The sequence below is a fragment of the Centruroides sculpturatus genome, unplaced genomic scaffold, assembly GCF_000671375.1.
Source record: "Centruroides sculpturatus isolate CEXI.00-Female unplaced genomic scaffold, Cexi_2.0 scaffold1245, whole genome shotgun sequence".
In the NCBI taxonomy this organism is placed as follows: Eukaryota; Metazoa; Arthropoda; class Arachnida; order Scorpiones; family Buthidae; genus Centruroides; species Centruroides sculpturatus.
The window spans coordinates 108,186-120,263 of record NW_019385666.1 but is presented as its reverse complement, the minus strand read 5'-3'; the positions used below and the strand labels follow the sequence as shown (position 1 = coordinate 120,263).

The following is a 12,078-nucleotide window of genomic DNA, read 5'->3' as shown; positions in this document are numbered from 1 at the left end:
TAATCTTATTTTAACTTTAAAAATACTGTATTTTTTTAATATTTAATATTTTCTTAATTAATTAAGTACAATAAGAAAAATTATTAATTAATAATAAAACGATTTTATTATTTTTTCTCATTATACGATTTCATTACAATCGCGGAATCGAAAAAGGAAGTAAAACTGATTTTTGCATTAATGCGTTTATTGTTTTTTGAATATTTTGCTTGCGAAAATTCCTTGGATATTATTTTTCTAAATATATCGTAGAAATAAGGTAGGTTGATACAGAAACTATTTATCGCATACCTACTGTATATGAGCTTCAAAAAACAAAGAAAAAAATTATCAAACGATGAGATCAGCCGATTAATTGTATCGTGTACAATATTTTATACCCCCAAGGAAAATACTGAAGGTCTACGATAAATCAGTTTTACAAGCAACCTTCCTTTTTCGATTTCGCAATGACAATCGCAGAATGTAATGAAATCATGTAATGAGAAAAAATTATAAAATCGTTTTATTATTAATTAATAATTTTTCTTATTGTACTTAAGAAAATATTAAATATTAAAAAATACAGTATTTTTGAAGTTAAAGTAAGATTAAACTAATGAATACCAAAACCAAAGTGATGTAGAGATACGACGTGCTTGTATATCGATGACGTAATACACGTAACTGTGGAGCGAACGAAAACAATCGAGTTGAATTAATTAAGTCGGAAAAAAGAAAGTGTGCATTATAATCGGAAAATGCGACTATTGTATTAATCTAAAATATTGGTATTAAATCTGTCTTATAAAATCATGACGACTCCTGTAAATCGAGTTATCCGATAAGAATAAAATACAATATCAATATAGCCCTATTATTGAAAAAATTCGCTTATTTTTGCTCACCTCGAGTTTTGTGTACTAGAAATGGCTAAAAAGTGCACAAAATATGTACGGAAATATGGTATTACAGCACCACCTGTATTGGACGACCACCTGTCATTTTGAAGGAACTGTGGGTGGTTGCCATAGACAGGTTTTACTGTATATATATATGACAGTGGTCAAAAATTTATACTTGATTTCAAACTGCATCTCAAATGTTGCAACAATTTCACTAGGAAAGTTTTAATTATCATTTGTTTTTGTTTTAAAGAAATGGCTTTCACCAAATTAGTTTGAATTTGAAAATGACAATGAACTGAAAAATTGCATTACTGAATAGTTCAAAACATTGGCAGTGGACTTCAGTTTCCTTAGTCCATTATCAAAGGTGACACAATCTCAAAAACATGTATCCATTTCCATTATTTTTGTACATCTTTTTTGGCTATAAGAAAAACAAATAAATCTGAACTTTTACAAGTCTAAAAATAATACTTTTTAATATAAAGAAGTCCATGATAGATATTTTCAAGATTAAAGCTTTGTTTTTAGATCATTTGTCAAAGAAAATTCAGAATTGGATTTGTTCAATGTTTCAATTCTTGGCTATTCCAAAATGTCTGAACATGAGGAATTTTTAAAAATGGAATAAATCTTTTCACTGAGTGATAGATGAAATTTGGTCTCAAATACTATGGTAGTTTTCCATGGACCTTTTCTGTTAAAATACTTATTTAAAAGATTCTTTAACACTAAAATTTAAAGTTTTGAATTTAAATAAAAGATTTGTATTTATGTAATATTTTGAACAAAGAGTTAAATTTTTAATAAAGTGTATAAATATTTAATTATAGCAAAGTATATAAATAAACAATATGCTTTTAAATTTATTTTTAGTATTTATTAATAAATAATTATTTGCTAATAATTAAATTATGAATCTTTAGTACAGCAATTATTACAAACTAATCCTTTCTTGGAAATAACTAACAATCCTAACACTGTAACCGATCTTCGTAACTTGGTGGTGGCATTGTTTGAATCTTTAAATGATAAAACACTAGCATTAAGTCATCAGAAAAAAGCTAACAAGTAAGATTTTGAAATTTCTTCACTTTCAGTTATACATAGGACTATATAATATTTAATATCAAATTATTTTTAGAATTCTAGGAAACCGTGTTACTGAACTAGAGAAGAAAATTAAAGCAATTGAACTGTCTCATCTTTGGAATCTTCAGGATTCAAGTAAATATATTAATTTTTATTATTAGAATATTAAAAAGACATTTAAATTGTATGATTGTGACAGTTTGTTTTCTTAAGATTATACTTTAACATTTAATTAACATTTTGACTATAGAATAGTTACCAAAGAAAAAAGATGTTACCAATGTTATATATGTCTATATATTTTTTTATTATACACTGTAGAGTTTTCATTTTCACTTTAAAAAAATTGTCCACAATAAATTATGTTAAACATTATTCACTACTGTGAGGTCTTTGTATTTGCATGCCATCACTAACCACAAAAACATGAAATTTTATGAAAATCTGCATTTTGGTTTAAATAGTCCCAGAGGATTTCTACACATGCCTAAACACTTTAGTATAAATAGTTTTGTACAGAAAAATGTTTGTTTTATAATAAATATACTTAAATTCATGATATGATATTTTCAGAAATATGGGTCAAAATTAAAAATGCTTATGTCAGACAATTCATTAGACACCAACACACAAAGATGTCATACTTTGATGAACATCTTCAGGTCTTGTGGCTAGTGTCACGTTCTGCCGTGAGAGCAATAATCATAGTTTTAATATGAAATTTCATGACTGCCACTATGAGACAGGTCCTTGAAATAGAGATATCTGACTGTACTTTTGAGGAATGTGTCTACTGCATTAAGCAAGACCTATTTTATTTTTTTGAATAATTGAACAATGATTTTTTCTAAAACATTATTACTTGCAGTTAATAACTTGTTATAAAGGAATTCTAAAATAATTTCTAATGAAATGATTAAAGCAGAAATTATGAAACCTAATCAGAAATAACCAAATAAATCATTTATAATCAGATATTTTTTTAAAATTATGATTTAATCGATTCTGATTTATTCTGACTTATTTATCAACTTTAATCAGTTAAAATTTTTAAAATATAAGAATAATTTTAATGTTCAATAAAATAAATTACTGGATTGTGAAATAAACTTAAAATGATAATTTAATACTATATTTTAAAATCAGGATAGGGTCAAGTTTCAATTAGTCTAGATTTTTGATGCTTTCTGTATAATCAATTTTTTCCTGAAAGTTTAAATACTCTAATACAGTGGATTATTACATTGAATTCAATGTATTTGGAGTTTACAGTACTTAATACTGTAATAATGTACTATAATTCACTAAATACACTAATTCAGATTTGTGTTCTAAGTTCAAGCCAGTATTTCACATTGAATGTAGGGATATTTAAAAAATTCAAAAATATAATTTGCAGCATGGCTATATTTAAATAAAAGATTCACTAATCATAATTCCAAAATTAAAAAATTCTGAATGAGTTAAACATCAGTAATGAAATTACCATTGAAAGGCTAATATCTACTTTTCAATGTTCAGATTTTTGACATTTCACTGTATTTGTATCTTTATTCTAGGAATGTATTTCAAGTTTTTTTTTTTTTGACAAACTATTCTTCAACCTACAGGTACAATACAGAATTTCTTCTGAAATTTGTAATTTTGTAGAATATGAACACAACACAAAATAAGTTTAAATTGACTTCTTAAATATGGTGATTTTTAGTTAACTTTTAGATATAAAAGGTACACTAAACAGGAAATGGAAATCATTTCTGTTCTTCTGTGGAACAGGACTTCTCTATTTATACCATTTGTTATCTGTTTTAAAACCTTCATTAATTAAAAGTAAAAATAAAATCATTATTATAAAAATAAGAAAGCCTTTTTTGAACTCTTGACTTAAATAGATATTATTTTAACTAAAGTTTGAAAAAAGAAAGTTTCTGGCAACGTTGAGATACAAAATCAGGATAGCATTGTAGTAGACAAATTTTAGCATGCTACCTGCTGTGCTTTGAAATGTAATCCTTATCAAACTCTCCATAAAACTACACTGAAATACAACACTAAAATTATTTTTGTTAATTATTATTGGATGAATGGCTGTCTCTAATCTTTTGTGTGTGTTCTTGGGGTAGAACCACCAACAAACAAAAGTTTATTTAGATTTGCATTTCCTACCATATGCACTCTCCTTGTAAGTAAATCATTCTTTAGACTTTTAGAATAAAATGTGTTAGTTTTATTCGAAACAGAACATTACAACTGTTTTAGTAATCTCTCTGTATATTATAATATACAAGTATGAGCTATAATATTTTGAATTCCACTTTCACAAACTTGAGATGTTCACTTTTGAGTTATAGTTCCTTTGTATTTTTTTGCATTTTTATTGATAATTTTAATTACATAGCTTAAGACAATAAGGGAAACAAAGGCAATGCTTTAACTTGTGAACATTTTTGAGTTATGGCATCTATCTGGAATCTAGGATGATATATCTGAGGTATGCAATGTAACAAAATTATAATACAGACAAAGTGTTTCTAAAGAATGAAATTTAAAAGTGGCTTTTCTTAAATTCATTTAAAATGGTGTTTTCCAAACCTTTCAGACTACTGATGCATATATTTTTTATCATCACCCTAAAGAGGGCAGTAGCACCCACTTTGGAGTCACTGGTTTAAAAAGAACCACAATTTAAGTTAGATTTTTTTTGTAAAAAAGAGCTGGCGCGAATTACAATTTAATAAAGTAAAATTGCATTACTAGTATCTTGCTTGCTTGCCATGTCCAATCACCTGGAACAACCATTCTTCACTGCAGAGATGACCTTTCTTTGTAGGCTACAGCTCTGCACAAATATGTAAAATAGTCTAAAATGTTCACAGGTGACAATCCGAAAACAATTAATAATATAAGATTTTTTTTTGTAAAAAATGGCAAGCAAGCAAGCAAGATATGACTAGTATTTGTAATGCAATTTTTACTTTATTGAGTTAGTTTTTGATATCACTGAAATTATAATTTTAGAAAAATTCTCTTAGCATTTCTGATTTTTATTGAAACTTTTTGCTGTAAATAAACGAAAATTTAAAATTTTTGCATTTATGAATATTTTTCTTTATTGTAAAGAAATTCTTAATTTTAGTTAGTTCACTTATATATTAAAATATCTTTTGGATTTATTTATTATATATTATTTTTAATGACTGCACATTATTTATCTTTCTGTAGCAAAAATGTGTACAAATAAAATATGCTGTGAAGAGGAGAAAGTGGTTTTGGAAAACAATCCAATAACTCCAACACCACCTACGTGTACAAAGGCTGTTGCTTTAACTACATCAAATTTGTTGAAGAATGAAGAAGTTGAAGAAGCCAAACTTCAGGATGAAGATTACGAAAATACCTCTTCTGAAGTAGAGAAAAGAAACAGAAGTGGATCTGGTTTTAGTGATTTAGATTTACTTCCCACTAAAGAAAGTCCTGTTCCTTGTAAGTAAAATATATCATTAGATTGTCTGATGTGAAATATCATTTTAGGCTGTATACTGAAAGCACCACCAGGTGACCCAATGCACATTTCTACAATACTGTAAACTCATGACTTAAGTGTTCTGATGTTCTTTGAGTTTAAACTCTGACACAAAAGGGATCAAGACAGCCACAAACATTTACAGGACTTTGGTGAGACCATTGTAATGGCTTTCACTGTGAAGAAATGGTTTGAGAAGTTTCAGAGCAGAGATCAGAGCCTGGAAATGAACCAGTGGGAACTGCTATTTGCTGTTTCAGACATAATTTCAAAGGCTATTGTGGAAGTAGACCCCAAGCAAAACATGCAGACAATAGGACCTGTCTGAGTCATATGACCATTTCTAGGTACCTAATAAGATCATAGACTAAAAAGAGAGACACCAAAGTTTCACCCAAGTTGACACCATATCAGCAACATCAGCATAAAATGACATTTCACATGAGACAACTTAATTTTTTAGATGTATAAAATTTTAAACCTATTAATTCTCTCTCTAAATGAACAGTAATAGTTAAATACCCAGAATAGTACAAATAAACTAGAAAATTAAATATATTAATAATATAGTGCTACATTCATGATCTGAAAAAACATCAGCAAACAATATATTTGCTGTAGATATAGGATCTTCCTCAAAATATAGTTTAAACTTTACTTAATACATACCAAGATGATATTTGGCATTTAAATATGTCATTTTGTACAAAGTGGACATAATGCAGAAGCCTAATTTTTATAGTTTTCACATATTGAATCACTAAGAAATGAATCAGAGCTGAGTATTGAAACAATATAAAAAGTGATATGAAGCATGTAGAGTTACTTATAAAACCAAGCTTGACATATAGTAATAAAACAAATAACTGCCACAGCAATCCAGTTGTCAAGGTAATATGTCAGCATATCAGCCACAATTGAATCTGCACGAGCAAACACAGGAATTTTTCAGGTGAGTTGATCTGTCCCTTCAACTGTCTGAATCATGATGGCTATTACTAAAAAGGCTATCCTTTTCAACTTGTGCAAACTAAAAAAAAATTAAAATTCAGAAAGATTATTTTTAAATTGGGCTGCAATATGGCTAATTAATTATAAAAGATTAACTGCCTGCATTTAATACAAATTACATAAGTTTAATACAAGATGGCATCTTAATAATTAGAAATTATTTAATAATTTAGAAGAAAAGACTAACCAGGAACAAGACTCAAACCCACAATTCCTGTGTGGTAATTGTGCTACCTGTACCTCTGTCCAAGATCAATTAATTTAGAAGATATAACTATACATGTTTCTCTAAATTAAATGGCTTGAAAACAAAGTTCAGACAGACATTTGAATAACATAATTGGCAATGTATCTCCATGGTAAGCAGGAATTGCATGTTTGAGATCCACTATAGATTGATCTTTTCTTCTGAGAATATTCTAAAATTAAATGTATTAATTAATATCTATGCTGCCATCTGTTTTAATAAATAATCACCTACTCTTAGTCCAAATTACATAATACAGTGGTACCTCATATTTTGAATGTAATTTAAATAAATGTTTCCCAGCAGTCATAAGGTGGTCAGGGATTGATTGATTGATTAAATAAAATTTAAGAAATTAATTAATTATTTATCAATAAAATGTTTTTTGTATGATTTATTTCTTCATAGTTTCAGATACTTCCATATTTACATTGGAATTCCAGCAGAATGGCCAACAAGTTTACAAACTTTCCAGTCAAATTGATAAAATTTGTTAAAGCATTTAACATTATTTCTATTTGAATCCAATGCTGATAATGTGAAAGCTGTAGAACACTTCCCATACTAATAAGCATATGATACTGCCAAATTTTAACTGGACTATAAGAAGTTTAATTAAAGTTACACAAATGTTTTGGTTATTAAACCTAAGAAAGAAAGAAAAACAATTAACAGTCCTCTTTTAATGTTTTAATATCTACAATTAATTCTGCTGATATAACTATTACATTTTGTTTATTTAACTTAAGACATTTATAAACATACTTAAAGAATGAAATCAAAAGATTTCATTAAAGTTAAGAACTAGAAAAACATAAAACAATCATATGCATCAGTTTTGAAAACTGAAGCACAAAAATTGATTATATAAAAAATATTTTTAATTTGTTTTTTCAAATGCCAACTTGCCAAAAATTCTTTACTATAATTCATAAAATTAAACTTATCCATTTTTGTCTTATTTGGCAAAAACAAAACTGCTTTGAATCTAATTATAATAGTATCAATAATATAGTTGTGTCCAGTTTGCTATAATGAAAGACATTGTTTGACAATTTTGCTTTTTTTTTTTTCTTTGGATAGCATGTTAAGGTCTGTATCAGCCTATAAACCATGTCATTAGCTATCTGAAGCAGAAAAGATGCCAAATAATTGCCTTTCTTGGTACAAAAAGCAAGAAGAGGCTGAACAAACACAAATTGGAATTTAGCTGTAAAAAAAATCAAACTTTTAATACATACGTGTGTATCCTATAAAAATGCATATGTCTACTGTATGTAGTACATATAAATAAATGTAGCAGAACTGTGTTCATAATTATTGTAATCTTGACTCCCAAATTTTTCACTCGTCAGGTTCCATGTGTTGATGGATAAGAGAGAGTTTAGCAAAAATATGAGTAAAATAACATATTTTGATGATGATAAAATTACATGAATAAGGATTTTTTTTATATTAAAATTAAATTTTAACTGACAATTTATTTAAAATATTGTATATTTATTACTTCTAATTATCAATATTAAGACTCATGATATTCAAAATTTTTTCAAATAGCCGAAAGCTTTGTTCGAAGTTCCAGCAGTTGTTCAAGTCATCTCAGCTCTCATCCAAGTACTCCCTTGCGGACATTATTTCAAGAGAATAGAGACATAAGTAGCGATTCTGAAATCCCTTCAAGATCCTCAGATTCAGATTTTCAGAGACAACGCTATCTGAGTGAAGAATCATCAGGTTCTCAAAATGATGATAATCTCCCTCCTCAACTTCAGAAATTATTGGATGCTGCTCTTGCAGAAATAGAACAACAGAATTTAAAAAAAGCCCAGTCTGCTTCAAAGAATGTTAATAAGGAAAAAGAAGATCCAAATTGTTAACTATATGTAACTATAAAATCATTTTAACTTCTTTATTTAATTAAAATTTTGAGTCATTTCAATAAAATTGACCTTAAGATAAGTAAGCAAAGATTGCTATGCAAATAAAGATTATTTTTTTTATAAAATTATTTTCAGCTTAAATATGCATGTATAGTTATAGCATTCGTATTGGGCAGAGTTATATTCTCATTTTCTCTTGTGCCATACAATAAATGCTCTGATTTTATTCTGTAAAATATTTAACATATCAATATATAATTACTGTTAACTCTTTATATATAGAAAGTGATGGCCCAGTAATGCCAATTGTTTTCCTCCTATTTATGTGACATTTTTGGTAACAACAGACAAACTATTGTTTAAATCCCTGCCAGAGTGCTGAGCATCCAGTGTTCTGATCTGCATTCTAAACATTTCAGTCTAATATTCTGACAGATGCCTTGGAACAATTGAATTTAGTCCATTGTTTCTGAAATCTTTACATCAAGGTCTGTAAAATTGGTGTCAACAGTAATTTTCATTATTTAATATCCTGTTTGTAGACAGTTACATTTTTTGTTTACAAAAATCATGATTTATTTAAGCTACAATTCAAGTTTTGAATTGAAGTCATCCAAATAAGATGTTGCTACAATTTTTATCTGTAAAGATATGATTTATTGAAAGAAAGAGTTTTAGTTTTTATTATAACATTTATTCATAACATATACAGTATGAAAACAGTACACTTGATTTAAAGAATGGATTTTATTGTGCATCCTGTAACATATTGTGTTTATCATATTTAATAATTGAGATTTAGTAATAGAGAGAGAAATAGTTTAAAATTCAAGCAATATTCAACACTAACTAAAAATGACATTCAGATAAAAAAACAAAATTAAATGAGAAAAGTCAAAGTTGCTTTTATTAAAGTAAATAATGAGATGATACACTTGATTTTTTGGAAATCTTGTTAATAGAAATCTATACATGTGAATCAAGTTATCTCACTAATTACAGTTTGCAGAGTGAAATAAATTCTGGAAAATATATTAATAATAGATAAATTGCATTGTGTAAAAACTATTTAAAGTTTAATTTTAAAGATAAAAATAAATTATTCAGCAATGTGGCAGAATTAACTCAGAATAACATATCAAATGTAATTATTTGCTTATTTAAAGAAATTAGTTAAAGTTAGGTTTGAAAAAATTGCTATTAATATGATGATAATGCATTTATCAGTTATTATTGATAACTGGTAAATGCATCATCATCTAATTTATCATTAATTTAACTGAAAATGTATTATTTTGCAATTTTTATTAATTAAGTGTTGAATTATGCTAGAAGAATACTAAACAAGCTCAAATATTAAAATGATGAAAAGTTTAGCAAAAATATTTTGTTTTATTGCTACTATTCTTCAGTTAATGGAATCAGAGTAGGCTTAAAGGAATGCTGTATTTAGTTAATGCCCTTAGCATCTTGAAATGGCCTTAAAAAATATGGAACTTATTCCAAAAGAATAGTTGAAATTTAAAAACGACACTAAACAAAAAATGAATTTTTTTGTTTAGTGTAGTTTGACAGAAAATAAAATTAAGTGCAATTTATATGTAAATAAAAATATTCCTGGCATAGAATGCAATCTTGTCATAGAATTTCAACAATTTTAACATGATTTTAGATTAAAATAATGCCATAGCTTTAGAAGAAAAGCAAAGAACACCTTTATTATTGCAAATTTTAACAAATTCTACATAACTAAACTATAGTTTTCATTTATAAAAAGAAAGCACTATAAGTGCTAGTAATTGAATGTTAACAAGGAGATGGCCAGATGTTCATATCTCCGATTTGTATGATACTTGATGAGCATGTAGCACTAAACACAAATAGTTCCTTATCCAAATAATAGGACCCACTTCTCAAGCATTTCGGAAAAACAAGCTAAACACCCAATTTTGAAAGGCCCATAAATCTCAAAGTTCTACCTATTCTAGGAATGGCAGTAGCCGAGTGAATAAGGTTCTAGATGCTAGAACTGCATGATATGGGTTCGATCCTTTGCGATTTTAGTTTGTTACATGTTACATAAAAAAGTTTTTTATTACAAAGATATTAGAAAAACCAGATTTAGATTTCTGGTCCTAAGCTATAATAGTAGAGAAGACTAGAGAAAAGAGGATCTGATCCTTTTATAAATAATAATAGATTTAAAAATGAAAGGCCTTTGGTTATAGTCTCTTGTTATGAGGCTATAAATCCAACCTCTAATCTTATATGTTAAATTTAAATGAGTTTTTGAGTCAATAAAAATTATGAAGAATCATTTCTCTGAATTTTTTTTTACAACTCTTTAATTTAGAATTGGAATTAATTTAATAATGACAATTCAAAAATATATAAAATGATGTTTATTAATTCAGATTCTTGATTAATAATTGTTTAATGTAAATCTTGTTAATTAAAATTTATTTATCTTACTCATAGTTAATGAATAATTTAAAACAAAATATCATATTTAATAAATAGTTTTGCTATTGTTAATATCATTGTTTGTATTAAGCAAAATAATGTAAATTTGTAATATTTAACTAGATTCTGTATATTGTTAAATTTATTGCAATTTCACAAAGTTAACTAATGTTGATATTGACTTTTGGACCAAACTTTTTCTCTTATTCAAATATTTTATTGCTTATAAACTTTAAAAAAATTAAGAAAAAATTCTCGTTTTAAATATTTACAAATTGCAATAATTTGCAAGAAAGTGTGTCCAAAGGTCAGTCAGTCACTTGACTTTTGGGTCATCTTGATTGTGGAAAATTATTTGAATAGTTAAAAATTATTTAGCTAAAAGTTTTAATATTAAAAAATAAATTCTTTGTCAGAAGCAAGTCAAAATTAATTATAACAACTTTAAGGATATTTAAAAATCTAATAGTTTAATATATTTTTTATACTCAATATGAATAGATGATCTTTAAAAAATTTTTAAGCATTAATGGCAGAATAATTAATAGCGATATTTATTATTATTAGTTAAAAATGTATAAAGTAATAAATTGACTAATTCTAGTAAACAGATGAAAAGTTTATTTTAAGAACTTAAAACTCTGAAATAAATTATACAAAATACTATAAAAAGAACTATAAAAATACTGTTACAGGAGACAAATTGATGAAGGTATGAAACAATTTTGTTACCGCTTTTGAATTTTTCCAAAATATCTAAGAAGTCCAAAAGTGGACAGAGATGACCAAGTTGGTAAAGACACCAGCTTGTCTCTCTAGGAATTGGGCAAGAAATTCAGGAATTTTTTGTCCGGGATACAAAGGCTCTGTCTCCAACACCCAGCTGTCCTTTTAACAAACCCATGTTGGGTATGGAAAAAAGGCCTTTTCAGTATTTTCGGTCCTTTTTCCCCTATCCTAAGGAAGGTGTTTTGT

At 27.0% G+C, this 12,078-nt stretch overlaps 1 protein-coding gene across 1 annotated transcript in view; it reads left to right on the top strand.

The window, feature by feature from the left end:
- Positions 1-10,965, top strand: part of LOC111641031 (coiled-coil domain-containing protein 149-like) — a 45,310-nt gene extending 34,345 nt beyond the window's left edge. Inside the window, exons 9-12 of the mRNA XM_023387134.1 lie at positions 1,814-1,958; positions 2,032-2,114; positions 5,202-5,462; positions 8,318-10,965. Coding sequence (XP_023242902.1) covers positions 1,814-1,958; positions 2,032-2,114; positions 5,202-5,462; positions 8,318-8,637 — 809 coding nt within the window. The 3' untranslated portion in view covers positions 8,638-10,965. The remainder of the gene's footprint in view (positions 1-1,813; positions 1,959-2,031; positions 2,115-5,201; positions 5,463-8,317) is intronic.
- The last annotated feature ends 1,113 nt before the right edge of the window (positions 10,966-12,078 follow it).